The 25,072-nt window shown below is 50.8% G+C and overlaps 1 protein-coding gene across 4 annotated transcripts in view; it reads left to right on the top strand.

The window, feature by feature from the left end:
• Positions 1-24,729, top strand: part of Wnt5b (Wnt family member 5B) — a 124,230-nt gene extending 99,501 nt beyond the window's left edge. For 3 of the 4 annotated variants that reach the window (XM_039107158.2, XM_039107157.2, XM_063285651.1), the window contains exons 2-5: positions 10,102-10,238; positions 12,054-12,301; positions 17,593-17,885; positions 23,422-24,728. In XM_039107158.2, the coding sequence (XP_038963086.1) occupies positions 10,120-10,238; positions 12,054-12,301; positions 17,593-17,885; positions 23,422-23,880 (1,119 nt within the window). In that variant the 5' untranslated portion in view covers positions 10,102-10,119 and the 3' untranslated portion in view covers positions 23,881-24,728. Of the gene's footprint in view, positions 1-8,982; positions 9,119-10,101; positions 10,239-12,053; positions 12,302-17,592; positions 17,886-23,421 lie in introns of those variants that run through there. The other variant, NM_001100489.1, reaches the window with a different exon arrangement.
• The last annotated feature ends 343 nt before the right edge of the window (positions 24,730-25,072 follow it).

Below are 25,072 nucleotides of genomic sequence, written 5' to 3'. Positions count from 1 at the left end.
TTGCTCAGGAATGATAGACCTCAGTCATAGGGGAATGCTGGTTTAGACTTCTGAGAAACCGCCACCTTGAGCCCCATAGTGGTGACCTGTTTACACTCAAAGAGGGACAGCTTTCCAGTACAGTCAGCTAAGCGCACCAACAGACACACGGACTCTTCAACGCCTGGAAGGCTGATACAAGAGGCTAGCAGGTTCCGAGCCATTAGCATGGGCAACTTAGAGGGATAAAGCAAGGGCAGGGTGTGACTCGGTCACAGGATGCTTGCCTAGCATACCCAAGGCTGGGCTCAGTCCTTAGCAACAACGCTAACAGAGAAGTGTGCACACAAATCTGATGCAACATAGACTAAGTCGTGCTGGCTGAGGTGATGTTGACCCTTATAACAATCCCCTCCCCCACAAGATGGCTCTAAAAACTGGCTCTAAAAAGCTGCAGCTTATTTCTATCTATTTGTGTGTGAAAAATCAAAGGGGACGTTCCATTGTTGGGACAATCTCTGCTGGTCATCTGGGGGCCAGCCTTGAAACGCCATCTTGGGCTTTGGAGGCTGTTGTGTCGGTCTGATAGGTAGGTAAGCCCACTTGAAAAGAGAAAACGGTTTCCAGTCATCGCTGGCTCGGTTGCTTTGGGGCCTATGGTGAGGCAGATCATCATGATGGGAACCTGTGGTAGAAGAAGCTCTTCACTCCAGGGCTGAAATGTTAAGGAGACTGGGAAGACCCAAGGTCTCCATATCCCCTTCAAGGGCACAACTGCAGGTTCCCGGTTGCCTTCTCCTGGACTGCACCTGGGAAAGGTTCCCTCGCCTCCCGATATCGTCACAGGCTGGAGACGAAGGCTTTGGCACAGGGACCACGTTCTAAACAGACAGTGGCTACTGTGCTCACTGTAATGGCAGAAGGAAGGAGCCTGGTGGGCTGCTCATTGGAGGGCCTCGTAGGCCAGCTCTGTAAGCTACGGAATCTCACTAGATCTCAATAGGGACATCCTAGCAACAGGAAATGCAGACACACTACGTGCCATTTGGGTAACTCCAGAGCTTCCCACCAAGGATCTGAGCAGGAAGAGACACCCAAGAGAACAGAATAATTTCTTGGACAAATGTGTGCAAGTCTAGGAGCAGAGGTTACATCACTGCTCATCCACCTGCTCAGGTCCTCACACAACACCCAGTTACCCTCTCTTCTGTTAGCCCCATGGTGCTTGTTTTCTGTTTTGCTTTCTTGGTTCTTTTTTTTTTTTTTTCTCGGAGCAGGGGACCGAACCCAGGGCCTTGCGCTTCCTAGGCAAGGGCTCTACCGCTGAGCTAAATCCCCAACCCCCTGTTTTGCTTTCTTAAATTATATCATCATTTGTTTGTGGGAAGCACAAGAAGCCCTGAGTGAGTGAAGTCACAAATAAATGTGGGCTGTCAGCCTGGGCACATCCATGTCAAGGACGAATGCCTCAGCCCCATGGGACTGGCAATGTTCTCTCTGGACAAAGGTCGGAGGGATGGATGGCAAAGCCTTCCTCTGGTCTAGGTGTGAATGTTGACAGTGTGTGCAGAAAATGTCCACTATAGACATGTCTTCACATGACTACTGGAAACTATTCCCCAACAGAGATTGTTCACCACATACTATAGATCCCGCCCCCCGTTTAACTGAGTACAATAGACACAGCAAGCTTCTGGGTGCCGAGCCTTCACCACCAGGGCTTCCAGTCCACCCAACCCCAGCTTTTCTGTCCCAGGATCCTTTCTTCCTTCATTCCCGAGTCTCTCCAGTCATGTCAGTCCCTGGAGCTGTGCTGGATGTGGCATCTGCGTGTGTGCACCATGTATACACATGCGTGCATGTACCACTGTGTGGTGACCGTGTGGCCAGAGGACAAGCGTGTAGAGTTGTCTCTTTCCCATCGGCTCCAGGATGGAATTCAGGTTGCCATACTGGTGTGGCAAGTACCTTTACCAACTCAGCCATCTTGCTAGCCCAATTTTTGTTCATTGTCAATGGTACATGGACTTTGAGCTCTCTCTCTCTCTCTCTCTCTCTCTCTCTCTCTCTCTTTCTCTCTCTCGGTGTGTGTGTGTGTGTGTGTTTCATGAATGGGGACTCTTTCTGTTCAGTGGCCTGGGTTTGTAAGGTAGATAGCTTTTCCCCAGAGATCCAAATGTTTTAGCCTCCTAAGGCGACATTTAACATTGTGGGCTCTTCCCAAGGCCATGTGTAGATGGAGACAATTGTTTCTCTCTCTCTCTCTCTCTCTCTCTCTCTCTCTCTCTCTCTCTCTCTCTCTCTCTCTCTGCAGTGCTGGGGTAGAACCTGAGTCCTTGCAAATGCTTTGTAAGAGCTGGGCCACTGAGTCCTATCCCAGTCTCTTGCCCTATTTCCTTTTAGTGGTGACCAAGGCTAAGCAGTGTGAAATCCGAGAGACTACATGGGTGGATAATCCAGTCCTGTGCTGGGGGGCTGGTTTTCAGTGCCAACTCCACCCCTTTCCCTCTCACGTGACCCCCTGCTCTCCTTCTGCCCCTTACCAGGTTTTACTGTGTTTCCATGGTTTTGGACCCCTCTGCTGGGAGCCCAGCCCCCAGTCCCTCACTCTGTACTCCATCAGTCATTATTGCCATAAAATAGTCATGGTTCCTAAATACAGCCCTGATAGCTCTTCTACCTATGTGGTACCTAGAACAGCTCCTGTCAGCCACAGAACCAAGCCTGGACGTTTTGTGGGTCCCTAAGGCCCCCTAAAATTGACCTCGGTATGAAGGTTTTATTGCACCAAGAACTGGTTTCGTTTGTCCCCGGATTTTGACATTGTACCCCATTCTAGTTTGCTACCTTTTGCTGTGATAAACACTATCCAAAGGACTGGAGAAATAATTCAGTGATTAAGAGTACTTGCTACTCTTGTAGAAGACCTGAGGTTGACTCCAGCACCAAAATGGTGGCTTACCATTTTGTAACTCACACAGACTTACAAACAGGTACACAAACATGCAGACGACACATAGATACACAAATACATAGACACAGACACATACACACAGAAGAACAAACACAGACACATAGAGACATCCACATAGAGACATATATAGACACACATACTACACAGACATGCATACAAATACCAACAGATACATACACTGACATACACAATGAGGTTCACACACAGAACACAGATACATACACCATACACAAACACAGGCAGATACGCAAACACATACACACAATCACTGACATATACATACGAAAACAGAGACACACACAGACAGAGACACACAGACATACACACAAACACCAGCAGACACACACATTGACACACTGTGACTCACACACAGACAAATATACACAGACACACATACAAACACCAACATACAGACAGACACAGACATAGTCACACGTAGACACCATATACATTACAGAGTAGTTTAGAAAAAAGAGTGACTTTCTTCAGAAAACTGCATACGTGACATAAAAGTGAATTTAGTAAAAGATCACTATAGCTATAATACATACAATAGCACGCAATATACATACCCAACCTCCTTTAGAGAACAGAGTGCCAAAGACCCTTGGGATCCTGTCTTCCAGTACAGTCTGCATTCAAGCTGCAAGACTATAGGTGAGCTGGGCATTGGAGGTGAATGCATTTAATCCCAACCCTCAGCGGCAGAGGAAGGCCAACCTCTTGAGTTCCAGACCGCCTGGCTTTACAGAGTTAGTTCCAGGACAGCCAAGATTACACAAAGAGACCTTATCTTGAAGAAAAGTGGGGGGCGGAGGGGGGAGATTGAATATGCTGGAAGCGGTGGGGAACGGATACGAGAGTGTGCCCAGAACATCTCCTGCCCACTGAGGTATTTGTGTCCCAAAAATCTTAAATCATCATGTTAATCAGAGAGACCTGTCCGTCTGTCAATTAGTGGGGTTGTTTGCTTGCTTTTTGAGACAGGGTCTCATGTAGTTCACGTCGACGGAAACACACTATGTAGCTGAGGCTGGCGCTGAACTCCTGATTCTTCTGTGTCTCCCGAATGATGGGATTATATCGTGCAGTGTGTGTGTGTGTGTGTGTGTGTGTGTGTGGTGTGTGGGTGTGTGGGTGTGGTGTGTGGGTGTGGTGGGTGTGTGGGTGTGTGGGTGTGGTGGGTGTGTGTGGTGTGTGTGTGTGGTGTGTGTGTGGTGTGTGGGTGTGTGGGTGTGTGTTTGTGTGTGTGTGTGTGGTGTGTGTGTGGTGTGTGGGTGTGGTGGGTGTGTGGGTGTGTGGGTGTGGTGGGTGTGTGGGTGTGTGGGTGTGGTGTGTGGGTGTGGTGTGTGTGTGTGGTGTGTGTGTGGTGTGTGTGTGTGTGGGTGTGTGTGGTGTGTGTGTGTGGTGTGTGGGGTGTGTGTGTGTGAGGTGTGTGTGTGGTGTGTGTGGTGTGTGTGTTTGTGTGGTGTGTGTGTGTGGTGTGTGTGTGTGTGGTGTGTGTGTGTGTGTGGTTGTGTGTGTGGTGTGTGTGTGTGCCTGTGTGTATGTTTGTGTGTGTGGTGTGTGTGTGGTGTGTGTGTGTGGTGTGTGTGTGGTGTGTGGGGTGTGTGTGTGTGGTGTGTTTGTGTGTGTGGTGTGTGTGTGTTTGTGTGTGTGTGTGTGGTGTGTGGGGTGTGTGTGTGGGGGGTGTGTGTGTGGTGTGTGTGGTGTGTGTGTTTGTGTGGTGTGTGTGTGTGGTGTGTGTGTGTGTGGTGTGTGTGTGTGTGTGGTTGTGTGTGTGGTGTGTGTGTGTGCCTGTGTGTATGTTTGTGTGTGTGGTGTGTGTGTGGTGTGTGTGGTATGTGTGTGTGTTTGTGTGTGTGTTTGTGTGTGTGTGTGGTGTGTGTGTGGTATGTGTGTGTGTGTGGTGTGTGTGGTATGTGTGTGTGGTATGTGTGTGTGTTTGTGTGTGTGTGTTTGTGTGTGTGTGGTGTGTGTGTGGTATGTGTGTATGTTTGTGTGTGTGGTGTGTGTGTGTTTGTGTGTGTTTGTGTGTGGTGTGTGTGTGGTATGTGTGTGTGTTTGTGTGTGTGTGGTGTGTGTGTGTGGTTGTGTGTGGTGTGTGTGTGGTATGTGTGTGTGTTTGTGTGTGTGTTTGTGTGTGTGTGGTGTGTGTGTGTTTGTGTGTGTGGTGTGTGTGTGGTGTGTGTGTGTGTTTGTGTGTGTGTGGTGTGTGTGTGGTGTATGTGGTGTGTGTGTGTGTGTGTGTATTTGTGTGTGGCATGGAATGGCATGATCGAGGTGCACAGAGCACAACTTGTCAGAGTGAGTTCTCTCTACAATGTGGGTTCTGAGGATCGAGTCATTGGTCTGCACGTGAGACACCCTTACCTGCCAAGCCATCTCACTGGCCCTTCTCCAAGTCCTATTAAACTATGCTCCAGTTTGCAAAATCAGCAGTACATTGAGTTGGTAGCACAAGATGTACTTTTGTTTCCGTGAGCTGATATAGAGGGCGGCCAGAGGCCCTCAGTGGGGGTCCAGAGCTGATTCCCCCCCCCAAAGCCTTGGCTTCCGTGTTCCTCGGAATAATTTCCTAAGCCACGCTCTCTGAAGGGCCGTCCATTTTTAAATGACTGTAATTCATCATTTAAATGGATAAGAATTCTCCGTCTTCTGCACAGAATAAAACTTGCATGCACTTTTGCTTGGCAACCAGGGGAGAAAATAGTGCTGTTCCAAGAGGACTGCCTGGAGTCTGGGGACTCCTGGGGGCATTTATTCTCACAGTGTAGGTGCAGTTGGGTGTGAGCGGGTCAGTTATTTTTCTGTGGCACTGGAAGCTGGTGGACTGGCATTCTCTATTCTTGGACACATGGGACTCTGCACCCTGGGTCCATCTCCAGGGCTGCAATTGGGCTCCACTCCTTCCGGCTTTACAGACACCCCTCCCCCGCCAGCTCCTCCCCGGGAATGCCAAATGCATTTCTCCTTTAACATCTCTACCGAGTGCCAGAATTTAAGTCTCCTCCCTTCTATCACCCTTCTCCCTCCCCTTCCTCCAGACACATTCGGGTTCTCCAGAGGCCGCTGCAAAAGGTGGTAGAGCTGGTAACTCTTCTTCCCGCCCCGCCACGGAGTTGCCTTTTTTTTTTCTTTTTAATTTTCATCTCTACCAACTGTCGAGGAAGTAGATCACACAAAGGAATGCTGTGCCTTAGGGCTAGGAGGATTCGCTGAGCAAAGCGGGAAGGAAGGATGGGGGCAGGGTAGAAGCAGAGACCCTTGGGAGAAATAATTAAGGCTGGCAGAGAAAGCCTGCGTTAATTGAGCTGAACAGGAGATGAGCCTCCAGGGATTCCTTCAAGAGACTGGGGTTTTCTGATAAAGTCTTCCTTACGTTATTACATTCATCTACACTTGCTATTAAAAAAAAAAAACCTTTTAAAGAATAAAGGCGTCTATGAACTAAATAGTGACCACTGGCAAAAAAAAAAAAAGTGACACAGAAAGTAGCTCGTCCAAAGCCAGGTTTCCCCCAAGGCACAAGGAAGCCATGCTGCATTGACTCCTGGCGTGGAAACGGCTGGCTCCGGGGAGAGGATGCTGGGGGCTGTGCGCCCATTTGCCCCATGTCTGCCCCACCCACTGATAGCTATGCCACAGGGCTGTCTCTGAATTAATAAGCATTTGTTTAATATTTCCTTTTGAGCTTGGGTATTCTTTCTGCAAGGAGAAAAGGCAGAAGGAGAAGGATGTTCGTGCATCCTGTGAAACTGAGAGGATTCACGGAGCTCCTCCCGACGTGCTAATGGGACCTTTTCTCAGTTTTGAACAGTTTCGTTGTGTGCTGTACAACACGGGAACACAGGAAATGGCCGAGAGCCACGATGTGCACGGAATATATGCACAGCCAAATATATTGCATGAGTGAAGTGATTTTATCCATCACCCGGACTGAGCCATAGAGTGGTGCCTAGAAAGACATGGGTCTTTCTCATGGTATCGGGGCCTCCACATGGTATCGGGGATAAGCAGCGTCTTGCTATTCTGTGTGGCTTACACTGTGGTTCTCTGTGACTTGCTCTTCTGCGTTCTGTTGGTAAGATCTGAGCATGGTCGCATGCAGCTGTTGCTTGTTCAGATCTATTCCTACACAATACTTCATTGCAACCGCAGATCGCAGCTGGCCCACCATCTCCTGTCGGTGGCCGGAGGCTGACACAGGGCTGCTAACCTACTTACAGATATTTATTTATATTTATTTGTATTCAGCTGAGAGAGAACTCATGGACTGGTAAGTCTTGGAGATCAAGTGCAGGCTCGATGACAGGCAGCGCTCTACAACTGCTATTGACTTACTTCCTGGTGCGTCAGTAGCTACAGGGGAGGGGACAGCTTCATCCCCAGGAGCACAGCTCGGTTTCCATATAACCCTTTTCCTGTGTAGTCCATTCGTCTAAAGTGTACAGCCCGGTAGTACTTCGTGTAGCCACAGACCTGTGTAGCCACAAGTCATCAGTAATGCCTCGATGTGAATTGTTGGTGTTTCTTTCAGTGATCCACACACGTGACTGTGAGGGTAAAAGCTGGTGCTTTTCAGTTTCTGTGCTAGAGCGATGGCTCAGTTTGCTTCTGCTGAACAGCTCTGAGGTCCTGAGAGGTGTGGAAATGCCCTAGGCTGATTGGCTTAAGGTATCAGCAAGTAGAAATTTGTTATTAAGATACAAACTGGCGGTTGGGGATTTATCTCAGTGGTAGAGCGCTTGCCTAGCAAGCGCAAGACCCTGGGTTCGGTCCCCAGCTACAGAAAAAAAAAAAAAAAAAAAAGATACAAACTGGCAGGCTGGAGAGATGGCTCAGTGGTTAAGAGCACTGACTGCTCTTCCAGAGGTCTTGATACCCACTTTTATACAGTGGGCCTAAAACATCTCTGTTAGCTCCACGCTGCCCATCCACAGGCCCTACGAAGCACGTCAGAAGAGATGATGACTGCCCAGCATCCGTTCTTGGACCACTGCTGGCCAGGACAGAGCTCCTGAGGGTCCTCGTGTGTTCCTTGTTTCATGCACCACACGTCTGACAGACAGTTGGGAACAGCGTACATACCAGAGGCTTTTTTGTTTGGGCCTTTGATTGGTTTGTAGGGTTTGGGGTAATCTTCGATAGTTCAGTTGTATAAAGTGGGAACTTGGTGGTGCACAGGGTGGCTGAGAGCTGCTGGGGCCGAGTGCATTTTCCCTTTATGTTTCTGAGACAGGTAGGTGTGGAATTTGCAGCCCCTGTGAGGTCTGGACCTAGACAGCCTCTGGCCAGGGCAGTCAAACACAGTGATGTTAGCAGGCACTGGCTGCCAGTCTCTGAAACGATGCCCTCTGTCGCCCAGTTTAGCCTTGCTTAGACATAGGACCTGCAGAAAGATTTCCTAGGAGCTTGTTAGAGGGTGTGAGATGGGGAGCCTGGTATGAGGGGGCTCATGGAGATTAGGTGCTACCCATTGGGACTGTCTACTGCCCCGTGGGGCAAGGTGCTGGGAGGAGGATGGAGTTTGCCAGTCTGTGGTGGTTTGGCCAGGGCACCCAGAGGAGAAATGGTCTCCAAAAAGGACTGGGAGGAGAAACTGGGGATGTTTGGATAAGGAGCCCCTTTGAAGTTTTTCCCTTGTGTATCCTCTGTATGCCAGACCTGGACCCTCCCCTCCATAAAGCCATTACCTTCTGGAGCCAGCCCTATCTCTGCCTCATCTCTCTAAGTTTTGAGTTCACAGACCTCCGGTCCTGGGGCGGAGGAGGATTTATGGGGGTGGGGTGGGAGGGGGAGGGACATCCCTCCGAGGAGGCAGTGAAGCCGGTTAGGAAAGTTGGAGTTGTTAGTGGCCGGGGCTAGAGGCCGGGTCATTTCCGAGCTGGCTCTACATGACAAAAGCAAAGGAGTAGATCCCTCTTTGATCTGCTGCTTGTCGGCCCCACACACCTGCCTGTTGGTGCTCTGCCCCAGCTCAGACCTCAGGCAGGAAAACCAAAAGGAGTGGGGAACAGGCCTGTCCCAACTCTGAATCCTGCTCCGGCCACCTTCCTCTCTTAGTGGACCCAGGTCAAACGTATTTCCTATACCAACGGTCTAAAAAGCATTTGCCGCCCCCTCCTGGACAGTCTAGAGACCCAGACACTCAGGATCAGCGTGGTGAGCCAGCGTGGGACCACCCGGAGCTGTCGTGTGTGTGTGTGTGTGTGTGTGTGTGTGTGTGTGTGTGTGTGCGCGCGCGCGTGTGCGTGTGCGTGTGCACAGGCAGGCACTTGGTCGGTTGCTCTAGGATACCAAAGCTATTGTAGATTTCCAAATCTTCAAGGTTTCCCAGGGGCGGGTGTGTTTTACCATCCAAGGCAAAGGCCGGAACACCAGTGCGTGGGACAAGGGAAGCAGCCGGACCTCCCAGAAGATTTGAGAGAAGTGGCCCAGAGCTGGTGGTGTCCAGATGCAGCATTCCATGTGGCCCTTCAAAGGCCAAAGTGTTGGGGGAGGAGACTGGCCACCAAAGCCTGCTCCGAGCAGTGAGACTCCTGCATGGCCTCGGAAGTGAAAGGCCTTGAGGTTCTTCTCCCTGCAATTACTCCTTAAGAGGAAACAAGGATTTGTGTTCCAAATAGGATGAAACTTCCTATTTGTTGGGTAGTCGTATCCAGCTCTGTAGGTGTTTAGTCCTTAATCCCCACAAAGGGGAAGATAGAGAATCAAATCTCTGCACTGGAGTGGGTGTTTTGTGGGTTTTTTTGTTTTGTTTTGTTTTGTTTTTTTTGTCCCCATCCTCCTGAACGCTGCTCTAGAGGGGCAGGTGTGCGTAATTGCTGCACTGGGCACAGTCTTCTTAAAATGGTCTCTCTTCGTTTGCTTTTCTAGATTCACCGCTCATTGTTACCTTGGGGACTGGTCCCTAGTAGGAGTCCCACAGGGTCATGTAAAGGGCTCAAGGCCCTGTGGTGAGCAGACACCCAGTAAGAAGTCAGGAAGGGCTGAACTTCTCTGGGGGACAGAATTTGCGTTCAGTTGTCCGCCACTTCGATGCCCACCTGCACAGCTCATCCTTTGAGCTTTTCTACACTGTACCCCTGGGCTCCCCAAGTCTGTGGCATTTGCATGCTGACTCCCCTTTGCTTCCCTCTCTCCAGGGAGCTCCGCTTTGGAAGATGTTGGTCCCTGGGCACTGGGATGGGTTGAGGCCGGCCATGCCCAGCCTGCTGCTGCTGTTCGTGGCAGCTCTGCTCTCCAGCTGGGCACAGCTGCTGACTGACGCCAACTCCTGGTGGTGAGTGAGAGGGCTGAGGTCTAGCCTGGACCCAACTCCTGGTGGTGAGTGAGAGGGCTGAGGGCTAGCCTGGACCCAACTCCTGGTAGTGAGTGAGAGGGCTAAGGTCTAGCCTGGACCCAACTCCTGGTGGTGAGTGAGAGGGCTAAGGTCTAGCCTGGACCCAACTCCTGGTGGTGAGTGAGAGGGCTGAGGCTAGCCTGGACCCAACTCCTGGTGGTGAGTGAGAGGGCTGAGGTCTAGCCTGGACCCAACTCCTGGTGGTGAGTGAGAGGGCTGAGGTCTAGCCTGGACCCAACTCCTGGTGGTGAGTGAGAGGGCTGAGGTCTAGCCTGGACCCAACTCCTGGTAGTGAGTGAGAGGGCTAAGGTCTAGCCTGGACCCAACTCCTGGTGGTGAGTGAGAGGGCTGAGGCTAGCCTGGACCCAACTCCTGGTAGTGAGTGAGAAGGCTGAGGTCTAGCCTGGACCCAACTCCTGGTGGTGAGTGAGAGGGTTGAGGTCTAGCCTGGATGGTGAGCTTTCTTGGGTAATCAAGCTATGAAGCAGGGTCTCCTTGAGGGAGGGATCACACTTTTATCTGAGGAATACCAGGGGCCTGTTCCATCCCGGGAAGGGTTGTCTTCTCCTTTGAGCTCCAGGAGGCGAGGGTTTCCTGAGAAGAATCTAGTTCATGCGGTCCCTCCACCCTCAGGTCTTGTATAAAAACCCTTCCTCAAGGTCACTCCCCTGTGAAGTGTTACAAATAGCTTTGACTGTTCTTTATCTAACAAGAATATTGATAGCACAAACGAGCCCCTTAAGTTCATGCTTAGCAACACACACACACATACACACACACACACACACACACACACACACACACACGGACACACACAGGCATGCGTGCACACACTTGTTATTAAAGCTGAGGCAGACAGACCACTCAAGGCCATTAGTTCAAGGTCATCCTGTAGAACACAGTGAGATTCCCACACATGAAAGAGGTGTGTGTGGTGTGTGTGTGTGTGTGTGTGTGTGTGTGTGTGTGTGTGTGTGTGGCTGGTAGAGGCTGATGTGGTAAAAATTCCTACTTGATCAGTCTGAAGGCCAAAGTGGGCTTTGTAGGAAGAACCAAGTGCCCTCGTTTGTGTTTTCAAGGCTTCTGTGTTTGCCAAGCAGACACGGAAATGGCCCAGTCTGTGCCCGACTTGTGCTTGTATTCAGATGGCGGATCTGTGAGTCCCTCATCTAATTTAGCCCTTCGTCGGTTGTATGTGCCAGATGATGAGCAAAAGTAGCCCCTGAGCTCATGGGCAGAGACTTGGGGATATACAGAGGTGGGGCAAAGAACAGTTTAGGGTGCATGGCCACTGCGCACTTAAAGCAGTCATCTTAAAGGTACCAAGAGATCTGCATTAAAGGAATAGGGCACCCTGCATCAGCAGGGTCTGTACTCCCTACTGAGGGAGTCCCTCTCCCCACCCTGCTCAGCCTCTCCTGTCCACCCTCACCCTTTAAGACAGTTCAGATTTTTGTTGTGCTGTGTTTTGTTTTGTTGCTTTTTCCAGATAGGGTCTCACTACAGACCTCTGGCTGTCCAGAAACTCACTCTGTAGACCAGGCTGGCCTCAAACTCACAGAGATCCGCCTGCCTCTGCATTCCCTGTGTTGGGATGAGAGGCGTGTGCCCCACCACACCCTGCTCTGTCCCAAGCTCCCTTCCAAATCCTTAGCCAGAGTCTCGTTGGCGGAGAGCGGGTGGAGTAAAAGGCGGAACCGCACTTTGGGGTGCATTCACAGCTGCGCCCTCTCCCTTTCTGGATTGTTGTTGCAGGTCGCTGGCTCTGAACCCGGTGCAGAGACCCGAGATGTTCATCATTGGCGCTCAGCCCGTGTGCAGCCAACTTCCCGGGCTTTCGCCAGGCCAGCGAAAGCTGTGTCAGTTGTATCAGGAGCACATGTCCTACATCGGGGAGGGAGCCAAGACGGGCATCAGGGAGTGCCAGCACCAGTTTCGACAGAGGCGGTGGAACTGCAGCACCGTGGACAACTTGTCTGTCTTTGGCAGGGTCATGCAGATAGGTAAGAGGAGCTTGGCTTGGCCACAGGACCGGTGACTTCCTGCCTGGTGCATTGATAGCATGAACGGAAGGCACCCACTTCATTGCTCCTAGGCTTGGAAGGTCACGTTGGAAGGGAGAGGGAGCCCCATGGTATTATAGGATAGCTGCATCGTTCTGTTTCCCTACCTCAGACCCTGGGGCTGTCTGTGACTCACTCTGAGGAGGAATGGAACCTCTGAGTAAGGAGGGAGTTGGTTAGAGACCCGCCTGCCAAGGCTGCCTTTGTCTCTCAGTGCTAGAAGAGCCTTTTAAAGAAAAAGAAAAAGAGCCTTTACGGAGTCTCAGGGGAGATTATCCCAGATTGTATGTTTAACATCTTCTTCACTTGAGCCCTCGAGCAAGGGGTGAAAGCTTGGCGCTAGATTGGTAATAGCTGTCATTAACCAGGCCCAGATGCAGGCCAGGCTTTCTCCTTTGAAAAGGGATGTAAGTGAAAGTGGTGGGGGAGGAAGGTGAGAGGTAAGAGGACCACCAATTGGGGGGGGGGTGTCCCTTCTCTCCCCTCCCCTCCTGGGTCCTGCAGCTGGTGAAATCATGGCTGTCCTATTGCCTAGATGGAGGTGTGATCTGAGTCTAATTGTCCTAGGTCCTTTTGAAATGCAATTCTCCCCTCCCTGGCAAGAAATTGAGAAACCAGGCCCCATTCTACTGGGTCTTATCTCCAGGACCATAAAAGGAAGGTGTTGGTAGTCTTGTCTCCCAATTATCCCAGGACAGTGCTCCACTACCCTGCCTTCGGGAGGCAGCTGCAGCGAGGGTCTTCCCAAAGTAGGATTCCAGAAGGCTGCCTGGGGCCGGTGGTGGCTTGAGATAATGAAGTATTCTATTAGGACCTCACACATGCCTTTCCCCAGCCTCAAACTGGAAAATGAAAACAAGGAGCGTCTGCTTGGAATGCTGCCATTGCCACTGGGGTCAACTCTGGCTATACAGAAGGAATGTACCATGCTCTGTAATGGCCTCAGGGGAAGTTTCCCCAGAAAGCTGGCTTGGGTTTTGGTGGGACTTACTTACTGATTCTTCAAGAGTCCTCTTCACACACACCCCTCTCCTTGGCACAGCACCTGTCCCGCTTAAGCAGTTGTGGGTGAGACCATGAGGTTGGTCCAGGTTGGGAGTCGCAGGGGAGTAGCATCCTCCTGGGCCTGTTTCCCTTCATTCAAGGGATGGCGGACAGAGAGGCCAATGAGATGATGGCTCTGTCTGAAAACTTGCTTGCCCTGCAAGTGTGAGGACCTGGTTGGATCTCCAGCACCCACATAAAAGGCAGGAAGACATAAATTCAGTCCCCAGACCTAAATGTCACTCACATAGAGAGACGGATGCAGTGACACATGCTTGCAATCCCACCATTGGAGAGGCAGTGACAGGCTGGCAGCTGGCCCAGCCAAATCTGTGAGCCCCAGGTCCTTGTTTTAGAGAATACGGTGGGTAGCTCCCGAGGAACAACAGTCAGTGGGGTGAGGCATTGTGATGGGGAGCTGTCCTGGAAGAATTCAGAGACAAGATTGCCACCGCCATCTTTTCATTGTCTTGGGATTAAGACCCAGTAAAATAGCGCCCGGTTTCTCAGATTTCCACTGAGGAGATGCGCACGTACCCACACACCTGCACACGCACGGCGAGCAGGAGTGTCAGGAATAGAGACGACTGAGTCTGACTGTATAGTGGGGTGGCTTGTGCAGGGCAGGCCTCTTTACAAGGGATGCTGCACGTCTTGCTTGATCCACCTCAGTTATCAACAGGAGCACCTTGGTCTGCCTGGTTTTCCCCACTCTTCGTTTTATTGCTGTTTGCTGTTTGTTTGTTTGTTTGTTTGTTTTTTCCCCCGGAGCTGAGGACTGAACCCAGGGCCTTGTGCTTGCTAGGCAAGCGCTCTACCACTGAGCTAAATCCCCAACCCTTGTTTGTTGTTTTTAAAACAGGGTCTCTCTACATAGCCCTGGCTGCCCTGGACCCTCTGTGTAGTCCAGGCTGGGCTTGAACTCAGAGATCTGCCAGTCTCAGCCTCCCTAGTGCTGGGATTAAAAGCATTTGTCGCCACACCCTGACTCCCACTCCTTTTTCTGGAGCCTCCCTGAAGGCTCTCCAGGTCTGAGAAGCTTCGCCCTGGGGTAGCTCCTGCTAGGATCCCGGCGTCCCAAGGCTGCCTTCTTAAAGCTGCAGCAAAAGTCATCACCAGAGGGCAGCAGAGCAGCTCAGAAGAGTGCTCTGGCTCTGCGGCTCCCTAGCCTCGCATCTTTGACATGGTTTGATTTTCCTTTCACATGTGACTGTTTCAGACACCCTCCAACCTCCAACCAACACGCACGCACACACACACATGCACACACACACATGCGCACACACTGCTCATCTAACCTGCAGTAGGGAACTGTCCTTTGCAAGAGATTTCTATCTAAGAATCTCTTACCCAGGACCCACGTGCTGCCCCGTGCAGTTGGCGCTGCAGGCTCTCAGAGTCTGGCCACACCCCTCCAGCAGAGGCAGAGTGAGTCCAGTGTGCTGGAGGACACGATCAGAGCCCAAGTCCCCGGAGGTCAGTGTGCGGCACCTGGTGTATTATATTTAGAGACAGGCATATGGTTTCAAGAAGTATTTGGGGGAGGGCTGATTGGAATCAGAAGCGTCTTCGATAAAGAAGGGTGGGAGAAATGACACATGCAGCTTGGGAAAGGAACACAGAAAAGGCATGTTTCTTGTTTTCAAACACTGGAGAGCTGTCAAGTGGAAAGGAGATTAGACAGGGCTGCTCCAGCAGGCAGAAATTACAAGGAGGCGGTATTTTGGTTTCATACGAGGAGGAACTTTCTAGTGATAGAATTGTGTTTTAAAAAAAAGGGAAAAATGATGAATAAACTGCTCTGAAAGGCCAGCGCTTTCCTGAGGAAGACAAGACACTAATTCTTGTAGAGAATGGAAGGAGACCCTGTGTTGGGGTGTCTGAGGTTCCATCCTGCTCCACCTGGCCTGTCAAGATTTGAAAGCATTTCTGGAACTTTCCAGAGATGGCTCACTTAGAATAGGGCCCAGCCTGCTTCCTTAAGAGCACAGAATGCTCTTTCAGAGGACCGGAGTTCCACTCCCAGCTCCTACATTAGGCTGCTCTTAACTGCCTATCCCTCCAGCTCCAGGAGATCCGGTGCCCTCTTCTGGCCTCCAGAGGCACTGCACTCACATGCATATTTCCCTACAAAGACATAAAGACATACACAATTTAAAATAACATAGTTTTGTTTTGAAAGAGCTTCTTGGACTATCTGACTATCCCGGCATTCATTGCTACCAGGGCAAGTGTCAGCCGTAGCAGCTAGATCACAGTGGAGCCTCCTACCAGTAGCTTCATAGGCTGTTCTGTTTACAAAAGACCGGGGCCGATTCCTTTTAGTTGTGTGTGAAAAGCTGATTCGCTCAGTTTGGTCTGATTTCTGACACCACCGTGTGGTGCCAAGGTAATCAAGAAGTAGAGACCACCCCAGACCTTTCCCTTAAGATTCAATTTATTGCTTATTTGTGTGTGTGTGTGTGTGTGTGTGTGTAGAGGAAGGCATTGTGTGTGTGAGTGTGTTTGTGTGTGTGTATGTGTGTGAGTGTGTGTGTGTGAGTGTGTTTGTGTGTGTGTATGTGTGAGTGTGTGTGTGTGTGTGTGTGTGTGTGTGTGTGTGTGTAGAGGAAGGCACTGGGTCCTCTGGGGCCATGGAGGTCGTGAGCCACCTCACATGGATGCTAGGAAGCAATCTCTAGACGTCTGCAAGAGCAGCAAATACTCTTAACTACAGAGCCAGCTCCCAGCCTTCATACCTTGTCATTGATTACAGGCTTCTGTCTCTCCACTCTCTGGGACAGCCTATGGTGTCCCCCTCCCATTGTGGAAACATGGGAGAGTCCCAGAAGGAGGACAGAAGATTCTACCTGGTACGAGAACAAATCCAGGAGACGTCCGTGACCTACCAGCAACCGCCACTTCTCTCAGTATCTGATCCCACACAAGTGTCATTGGTTATGTGTTTAAACAGCCTTAAGGGGAAATCATTCATGTCATATACAGTCCACCATTTAAAAGTGTGCATACAATTCAGTGGTCTTCAGTGTGACCAGATGTACAGCTGTAATCACTAATTCCAGAGCACTGTACTGACCCTCAGCTGTCACTGTCTAACCCCTGGCCCCAGCTAATCCATCTCTATGAATTTTTCCCATTCTGGACATTCCTATAAATGGGACCAAATGATACATAGCCTCTTGATGCAGGTATTTAAAGGTTCATCCATGTCATGGAATATATTAGTACTTTGTTCCTGTTAGTATTTCGCTGTCTGGATAGTGGCATGTTGTGTTCAGTCATCCTCTGATGGATAATTGAGTTATGTCTGTCTGTCTATCTGTCTGTCTGTCTTTCCCTCTCTCTTTGGATATTATGAATCATGCTGCAATGAGCAGCCACTGGGAAACACATACCTCTGTTTCTGTTGGGCATAGTTTTAGGAGTGGAATTTCTGGGTCATCTGGGGACTCCGTTAATTTCCAGAGCATCTGCAGCTAATAACATTCCCATCCGCAGTACAGTAGAGCACGCACCATGGGAGGCTTTAAGTAGATTTCTGTTGCAGTGAAGAGGAACAAAGTCGGGACTCCATATAGCAAATGACCAGTGACTGCAACTTCAGGTGTGGTTCCCTGATGCTCATGAACTGGGAGGCAGTGTGAGGCCCAAGAAAGAGAAAGGGAAACCACAGGACTATTCTAGACAATGTCGTCTAGTTCACTTTCTATTCCTGGCCTCTGCCAGTGCCCCACTAGACAGTGACAGCCATGAAAAGGACAGACACACAGATGTGTGACTTATGGGCAGGAGAAAAATAAAATTTGAAGGAGAAGCTGATCTTGCTTGGGTACAGACTTGTTCTATTAATCTCACAGTTTCTTCAATCTCCTTAGTCCCAAGTGGTCCAGGAAGCCCATTCTTCCTCTGCTTACAACTTCCCTCCAGGAGTGGATGTATCATCCTATAAAGTACAATGGATAGAGTGTGGGCTGGACCTGGAGTGTGTCACAGAGCAGAGCTGGGACCAACAAGTCAAAAGGTACCAGGGTCAGCCCCTTGCACATGGTACCTTCATGGTGCACAGCATCTAACCATCGGTGCTGTGGGAAGAGCAGGAATTCCCCAGGACACCTGTTCCCACAGGGAAAGCCACAGCCACAGAGGACAATGACTACTGGCTTACCGTCTGTTGTCCCCTGCTGCAGGTAGCCGAGAGACTGCCTTCACATATGCGGTGAGCGCTGCTGGTGTGGTGAATGCCATCAGCCGAGCCTGCAGAGAGGGTGAGCTGTCCACCTGTGGCTGCAGCCGTGCAGCGAGGCCCAAGGACCTGCCACGAGACTGGTTGTGGGGCGGCTGTGGGGACAACGTGGAGTATGGCTACCGCTTTGCCAAGGAGTTTGTGGATGCCCGAGAGCGTGAGAAGAACTTTGCCAAGGGATCAGAGGAGCAGGGCCGAGCCCTCATGAACTTACAGAACAACGAGGCTGGCCGCCGGGTAAGCCATCTTGCCCTCCCGACCACCGCCAAGAAAGCTGAGGGTGCTGACCTGCGTGTCTTGTCACTCAGTTGGCCCCTTTCCGTATATTCATTCCACTTCTAGTGTGATCATTTTTCTTTTGGGGGGGGGTCGGGAGTATTTTTGTGTTTGTTTGGTGGTGGTAGCAGCTTGTTTGTTTGGGGGCAGAATCTCACTCTATAGTGCTGACTGGCCTGGAATGCACAATGTAGACCAGACTGGCTTCAAACTCGGAGATCCACCTGCCTCCATGAGTGCTGGGGCTATACACAGGCTGCGCTGTACTGTAGCAGGGACAACGGTTGCTGTGCTAGCTCCTGACTGCCACCTTTCTAACCTTATCACTTTAGAGAACATTGGTTGTGGCCTGCACTCCTTGTTTTGGTTGGATGTTTAAGCCGTCAAACCTGGCCTGGTTTATGGTTTGCCATGGCATCCAGAGAGCTTAGGGCTGACTTTGAGATGCAGCTATGGAGCAGACACAGAGCCACAGCCCCAAAGTGCACTCGGGGGTAATGGTGGATTCGGTCTGCTCTGAGAGGCTTAGGGCTGAAGTGGGAGTGAGGAGACACGCCTGTCTTCTGAGCTTCAGCTCTGTAGAAGCTAACACACGGGTGTCTTGTCACAGCAGGACATGCCTGGTTGTCCACACCACCTCACCTCCGTTGTCCCCACTACCTTTGGGGACAGCGTGATGGCACCTGCGCTCCTTCACTTCTTCAGGCTTCCTCGAATGGCATCTCTGAGAACAGTTGCACCACGGTGGCCAACCGCCAGTCTCTTTATCTCTTGAATGTCCACTTTCTGGGGACTTCTGTAATCCCAGGTTCAAAGAAGGCTGAGGCATGGGATCTCTTGAGCCTAGTTCAGGGCTAGCCTGGGCAAGAGCCTACCTTAAAAAAAAAAAAAAAAGATCTGAGTTCAAAGCCCTCTTGCCCCTGAGCCTAGGCATTTCCTGCTTTTCCTGAGGATTTCTTGGCCTGCCTTTCCCTGATGAAGGACGGCTATGCTAGCTATGTGTTTCTTTGTAACACCCTTTACCATGCTCTGCACGAGTGATTGCGAGAGCAGTTTCTGGGTTGCCTCCTAATGGTTAAGTCAGAGGTCTGCTTCCCAGACGGCAGGAGAGGGGCCCTGTGAGGCCTGTGAGGCCTGGTTTGAGCTCGTTTCTGGCACTGTGACCACGTCAGGCACCAGGCAGCATCCTGATCTGTGCTGGAGGTACAGGGGAGACATTGCCTTCCTTCCCTCCACAGTCTGACCCTGCTTTTGCTGGCTTCTCCTTTTGTTGTCCCTAATCATTTGTTTGTGCTGGCCTCTTGTCTGTCTGTCTGGCCCCTTGATGACCTCTTTCCTGCCTTCTTCTGTCTGGTTCCCAGGCTTTAGCTCCGCCCCCCAGACAGCACACCTCTCCCTCTGTCAAGGGGTGCTCTGGAATGGGAGCGCTTGTCCCTCTTTTTTTTTTTATCATTGTCTAAGGAACCATAGGCATCAGTCACCCCCTAGGGCATCAGTATGTCTAGCTCTCACCTCCTAACATACATAAGAGCTTCTTCAGGGAGGACGGCACAGTGACAGGGTTTAAAAGAGCCCAGCTAGTGCTTTAAGACAGAATAAGCAAGGATGGATTATCTGCGATCTGCCATCTTGCCCACCACAGAGGTCCTGTGTGCTCTGGCAGACGCCTCTTTCTCTGGACATGGAGGCGAGACCAGCCAGCTGGTACTGCTCAACCACACAAAGATGTCTATGCAGATACAGAGGCCTTGGGGAGGGTGGAAGCCTGCGTCTGATACTTGGCCATGTACCGAGGGTGGTCCTATGAGATAGATGTGGCCTGGGGCCTTATTATTGCAGGGCAGGGGGACAAAAAACAAAACCAATGCTTATCTGAGACAAGGTCTCATCGTGCAACCCTAGCAAGCCTGGAACTGGCTCCATAGCGCAGGGAGGCCTTAAACCCACAGCAGTCTCCTGCCTCTGCCTTTTGAGTGCTAACAGTACAGGAATTAGCCACCAAGCCCAGCTCTTTAAAAAAAAAGGGGGGGGGGTTGGGGATTTAGCTCAGTGGTAGAGCGCTTGCCTAGGAAGCGCAAGGCCCTGGGTTCGGTCCCCAGCTCCGGAAAAAAAAAAAAAGAGGAAGGTGTTAGGAATGACACAGGAACCCCGGGAGTGGTGGCACACTCAGAGGCAGGGTGATCACTGAGTTTGAGGCCAGCCTGGTCTGCAAAGTGAGGTCCAGGACAGCCAGGGATATACAGAGAAACCTTGTCTCAAAAAACAAACAAGAAAGGACCCCAGAGTCTCTCTTTGTAGACCAGGCTAGCCTCCAACTCATGACAGCCATCCTTCCTTAGCCTCCCAGGATGTTGGAATTACAGGTGTGACCACCACATTGCTAACTGGGATGGAAATGGTTCCCCCCCCCCCCCCAGGCTGGGGACCGAACCCAGGGCCTTGCGCTTCCTAGGCAAGCGCTCTACCACTGAGCTAAATCCCCAACCCCGGAAACTTTTTTTTTTTTAAGCATTTTGTCATCTTTCGTTTTGTGACCCTGGGGAATCAAACCCAGGCTCTTACACATGCTAGACAAATGTTCTACCCTGAGCTACATCCTCAGCCCCATATTGGGTAGTTTTTTTTTTAGTAAGCAGGAAAGGCTTCATAATTAACATTACCTTCTCTTTATTCACAGAAAGACCAGTAATAAAATATGGGAGAAAAAGGATAAATATTACAATGTCTGCAGTTTCTTCGCCAAGGACGAGGACGGGTGGATTTCTAAATAGTGACTGGAGACAGGGCTCCTCCTCAGACTTGTGTGGATCCCTCCATGTCTGTGAGGTGGCTCCTCCCTCCTCCGCCCCCTGCTGCTGATTCCTTTAGAAACATTTATTCTGCTCGCTCCCTTCTGCTTCTAACTCTGAGTGCTGGGACTGTGGGCATGTGTCACCCTAACCAGTTTATACAGTGCCAGGGAGCACCCCCAGGGCCTTGTGCAATCCGTCTACCGAGTGAGCTACACCTCACCCACTCCTCCCACCTCCCACCCCACCCCTCATCCTCTTTAAATGGAATCGTGTTATGCTGTTCAGAATATTCAAACTTTTGGGCTCAAGCCTCCAGAGCAGCCCGTAGCTCTACACAGCACACAGTCACAGACCCTGTGCGTCCCAGTCTACAGCACCACATGTAGCTCTCTCCATAAGCCAAGCGCCGTCTGTATAGAGAGAGGCAGGCTAGAACTCAGGCCTGCAGTTTCAGCCTATCTGTGAAGTTCCTACTCGGATGTCCTCAGTAGCTGTCAGGGCAAGTGCTGGTGCCTTGAACCTTGGGGGGAAGGCCTCCCTTCCTTCCTTGTGTTACTTAGGCTACAAGGTTGAAGTAGAGAAGTGCTTACCCTGTGGGCTCACTCCAGGATGGACCTAACTGGTTCCCAAGACTCTGGAGATTCAGTTTCTCCACTGTAAAGTCATGGAAATGCAGCTCTATTACAAAAACAACTTTTAAACAGTCCGAGAGCTCATGGTGGCTGTCTTTGGCACCTGGGGTGGTCTCCTTAGTGCTGACCAAAAACACGGTCTGAGGACTCTTGAAAAGAAATCCAAGGGGAACCCTGGAGAAATGATCCCTGACTCTGTTGGGGACGAGAGCTACGGCCCAGAGAAACACTTCGAGGCAGAGATGCACTTTTACCCCTGTCTGTGCTGTGGGCCAGGCTGATACATCAGTGCGCTCTGGCTGAAAAGTTCTTAGCAACCAGCTTTCTGCTCCACTCTGCCTTATGAGTTTGATTTGGGAGTAGCCTAAGTTCAGGTCCACTCCACAATGTTAGATTCAGTGACTGCCAACGTCGGTTTGCCCTGGAACGGATGCTCACGTGGGTACACTCACTGTCCTACTTCCCACGACATAGGTTTCACCCCAGGCTCTCAGCTTCTCCCAGCTGGGTGTGAGGGGTTGAGGGGGGTCCTGTTTACTGATGGGATGGCCCACAGGAAACTCCTGATAGCCCAACGTCAACCCTAGAACAGGAGCTATTCGGTTTTGGAGGAATTTGATAGGATCTGAGAGGACTTTCAGCTACCCACGCGGGCCGTGACGAGTGTGAAACAACTGGACTCTCTCTTTCCCGACTTGTGCTCCATATTGTGCAAAAGCTAGACATGTTTTGTTCGGTTTTAGCTTTGAAGATTTGATCAATGTAGAGAATCTGACCCAGGAGCAACGGCTCATGTCCACCAGCTGCTCTGGAGGCTGTGGCAAGATCACTGTGAGCCCAGAAGTTTGAATATTCTGATCAGCATAGTAGACTCCATTTAAGGAGGAGGATGGGTGGGGTGGGAGGTGGGGAGAGGTGGGTGGGGTGTAGCTCAGTGGGGAGAGGGATTGCAGCACAAGGCCCTGCTGGGGGTGCTCCCAGGTGCTGATAAACTGGTTAGGGTAACACATACCCACACTCTCAACACTCAGGAGTTGGAAGAAGAAATTCAAGGTCATCTTTGGTTGTACAACAAGCTTGAGGCCAGCCTGGGTAAGATGAGCTTCTTACCCAGTAAATGATTTTAAGGGTCTGAGGAGATGGGTCAGGGGATAGATGCAATTGCTACCAAGTCTAATAAACCCATTAGGGTCTCCAAAGGAGCAAAGGCCCCAGGCAGTAGTGTGCATCTCTTACTCATACTGCAGGGTGGGAGGAAGAGACTGGAGAGTTACCAGATAGCTCGTAGGCCAGCCAGTTTGGCGCATGTGGTGAAGCAGCTGAAATGAGAGCAGTCTGCTCAGTAGGTAAAGGCACTAGCTGGGCGAGCCTGACATCCTGAGTTTGATCCCTGGAACCCACATAAAGGTGGAGCTGCCCTCTGACTTCCACGAGCACAGTCATCATTCTGTGAGAGAATGAGACAAGAGAGATCCCGCTTCAAATCAAGGTAGAAGAACCAGCTACCAAAAGTCCCCTGACATCTGTGTGATCGCCATGGCAATACACATCCACTGTCTCTGTCTCTGTCTCTGTCTCTCTCTCTCTGCCTGCCCCACCCCTGTGTGTGTGTGTGTGTGTGTCTGTGTTTTTCACAGACACACACACACACAGACATACACATACGTACGCACACACAAATTTAACAACTTTGTTGTTGTGTTTTTGTTTTGTTTTATTTGTGTTTTTGAGACAGGGTTTCTTTGTGTATCCCTGGCTGTTTTGGAACTCACTTTATAGAACAGGCTGGCTTCCAACTCAGAAATCTACCTGCCTGTGCCTCCCAAGTACTGGGATCAAAGGCTCGAGCCCCCATGCAGGGCTCTAAAAACAGCTTTTGAAGATGATATTTGGGAGTACTGTAGGAGTTGGTTCTCTCCTTCTATTGTGTGAGCTCCGGGACTTGAACCCAGGTTGTCAGGCCTGGCAGCAAGCCCCTTTTCCTGCTGAGTTCACTGGCCCACCTCTCCACTTGCTTGAAGGAGTCTCCCTGCTCTATGAAGGCTTCTTATTCCTATTTTTCTCCTCCCCCAGGCCGTGTATAAGATGGCTGATGTCTCCTGCAAATGTCACGGAGTCTCCGGGTCCTGCAGCCTCAAGACCTGCTGGCTCCAGCTGGCTGAGTTCCGCAAGGTGGGGGACCGTTTGAAAGAGAAGTATGACAGCGCTGCGGCCATGCGTATCACCCGTCAGGGCAAGCTGGAACTGACCAACAGCCGCTTCAACCAGCCCAGCCCGGAGGACCTGGTCTACGTAGACCCCAGCCCTGACTACTGCCTGCGAAATGAGACCACGGGCTCCCTGGGCACCCAAGGTCGCCTCTGCAACAAGACCTCAGAGGGCACGGATGGCTGCGAGCTCATGTGCTGTGGCCGCGGCTATGACCGCTTCAAGAGCGTCCAGGTGGAACGCTGCCACTGCAGGTTCCACTGGTGTTGCTTTGTCAGATGCAAAAAATGCACCGAGATCGTGGACCAGTATGTCTGTAAGTGACTGCACACGGGCCTCCAGCCCGCTCCTCTCCGCCTCACAAAAGTCTATATTATATAAATCTATCTAAAATATATTTTATATTTGTACGAATGGATGGATGGATGATGAATAATCAAGAGAAGAGAATGGAGAGGAAGAACTTCCGAGATGCTGGCCCTCTGTGAGGACTGGACTTTGCTGGAAATCTACAGCCAGTGGGAGAGAAACGGGCTTTTCCCTGTTTTCTGGCCAGGACTCTCTGGACAGGGGCTTGAGAATGTCTATGCGCCATAGCCTCCGGGAGAAAGGTGGGGAGGAGATGAAGGGGATGGGCTTGTTTCAGATCTATAGTCCTGTGGGGAAGATGAATGTCTGTGACCCTGGCCAGGAGACCCAGAGGCCCTGTGGAAGGTAGGAAGACCTGCCCACCCCGATGGAGGCCCAGGTCTTCCCCGAGATGGAGATGGCTTTGGGAAGGGGCTCTGAGCTTGCTTCTTTTCTCATCTGAGTACACATGGCAGGAAAGTTTCCTTCCCCAATATTGGGGAGTGGTCTCAAGTCACCCTGACTGGTGACCGTAAGAGATCTGGGCCTCCCTGGACCCTGGGTCTGCCTTCGGATGAGAATATCACCAGCTTCTGCGTCAAGCTCCTGTGCCAAGAGAAAGACGTCACCTGCTATTGCCAGGAAGTCATGGGGCAAAGCTGGGCTTCGACTGGGGACCTGTTGCACAGGATGGGAAACTGCTGTCACTCTGTTGAGGGAGGCCTGAAGAACGGCAGGCATGCTGGCAGGCCAACTGCCTTGTGTGACTGTCATCGCTGCCCACATGTACAGCATCCCTCTGACATTAAATACCTTTTACTCAAGTTTCTCTCCCTCTCCTTATTTGGGCAATGATCTCATTGGATTTTTTTTTTTTTTTTGTGGTTCTTTTTTTTTTTTTTCGGAGCTGGGGACCGAACCCAGGGCCTTGCGCTTCCTAGGTAAGCGCTCTACCACTGAGCTAAATCCCCAGCCCCTCATTGGATATTTTAATTTTGGTGCTAACGATGAAACCCAGGGTAAACCAAGGTTATAGAGCTTTTGACCCCTGGGTTAAAGATCACAGGCTCAATCCAATTGTAATTAAAGATTTATTGAGCAACAGGATGAACAGTCTGTGAGCCAAATTTGAAATTGCCGTGAGAAAGAAGTTGAGTGAAGGATATTT

The sequence above is a fragment of the Rattus norvegicus genome, chromosome 4 (assembly GCF_036323735.1).
Source record: "Rattus norvegicus strain BN/NHsdMcwi chromosome 4, GRCr8, whole genome shotgun sequence".
Taxonomy (NCBI): Eukaryota; Metazoa; Chordata; class Mammalia; order Rodentia; family Muridae; genus Rattus; species Rattus norvegicus.
This window is presented reverse-complemented; position numbering and strand designations above follow the sequence as displayed.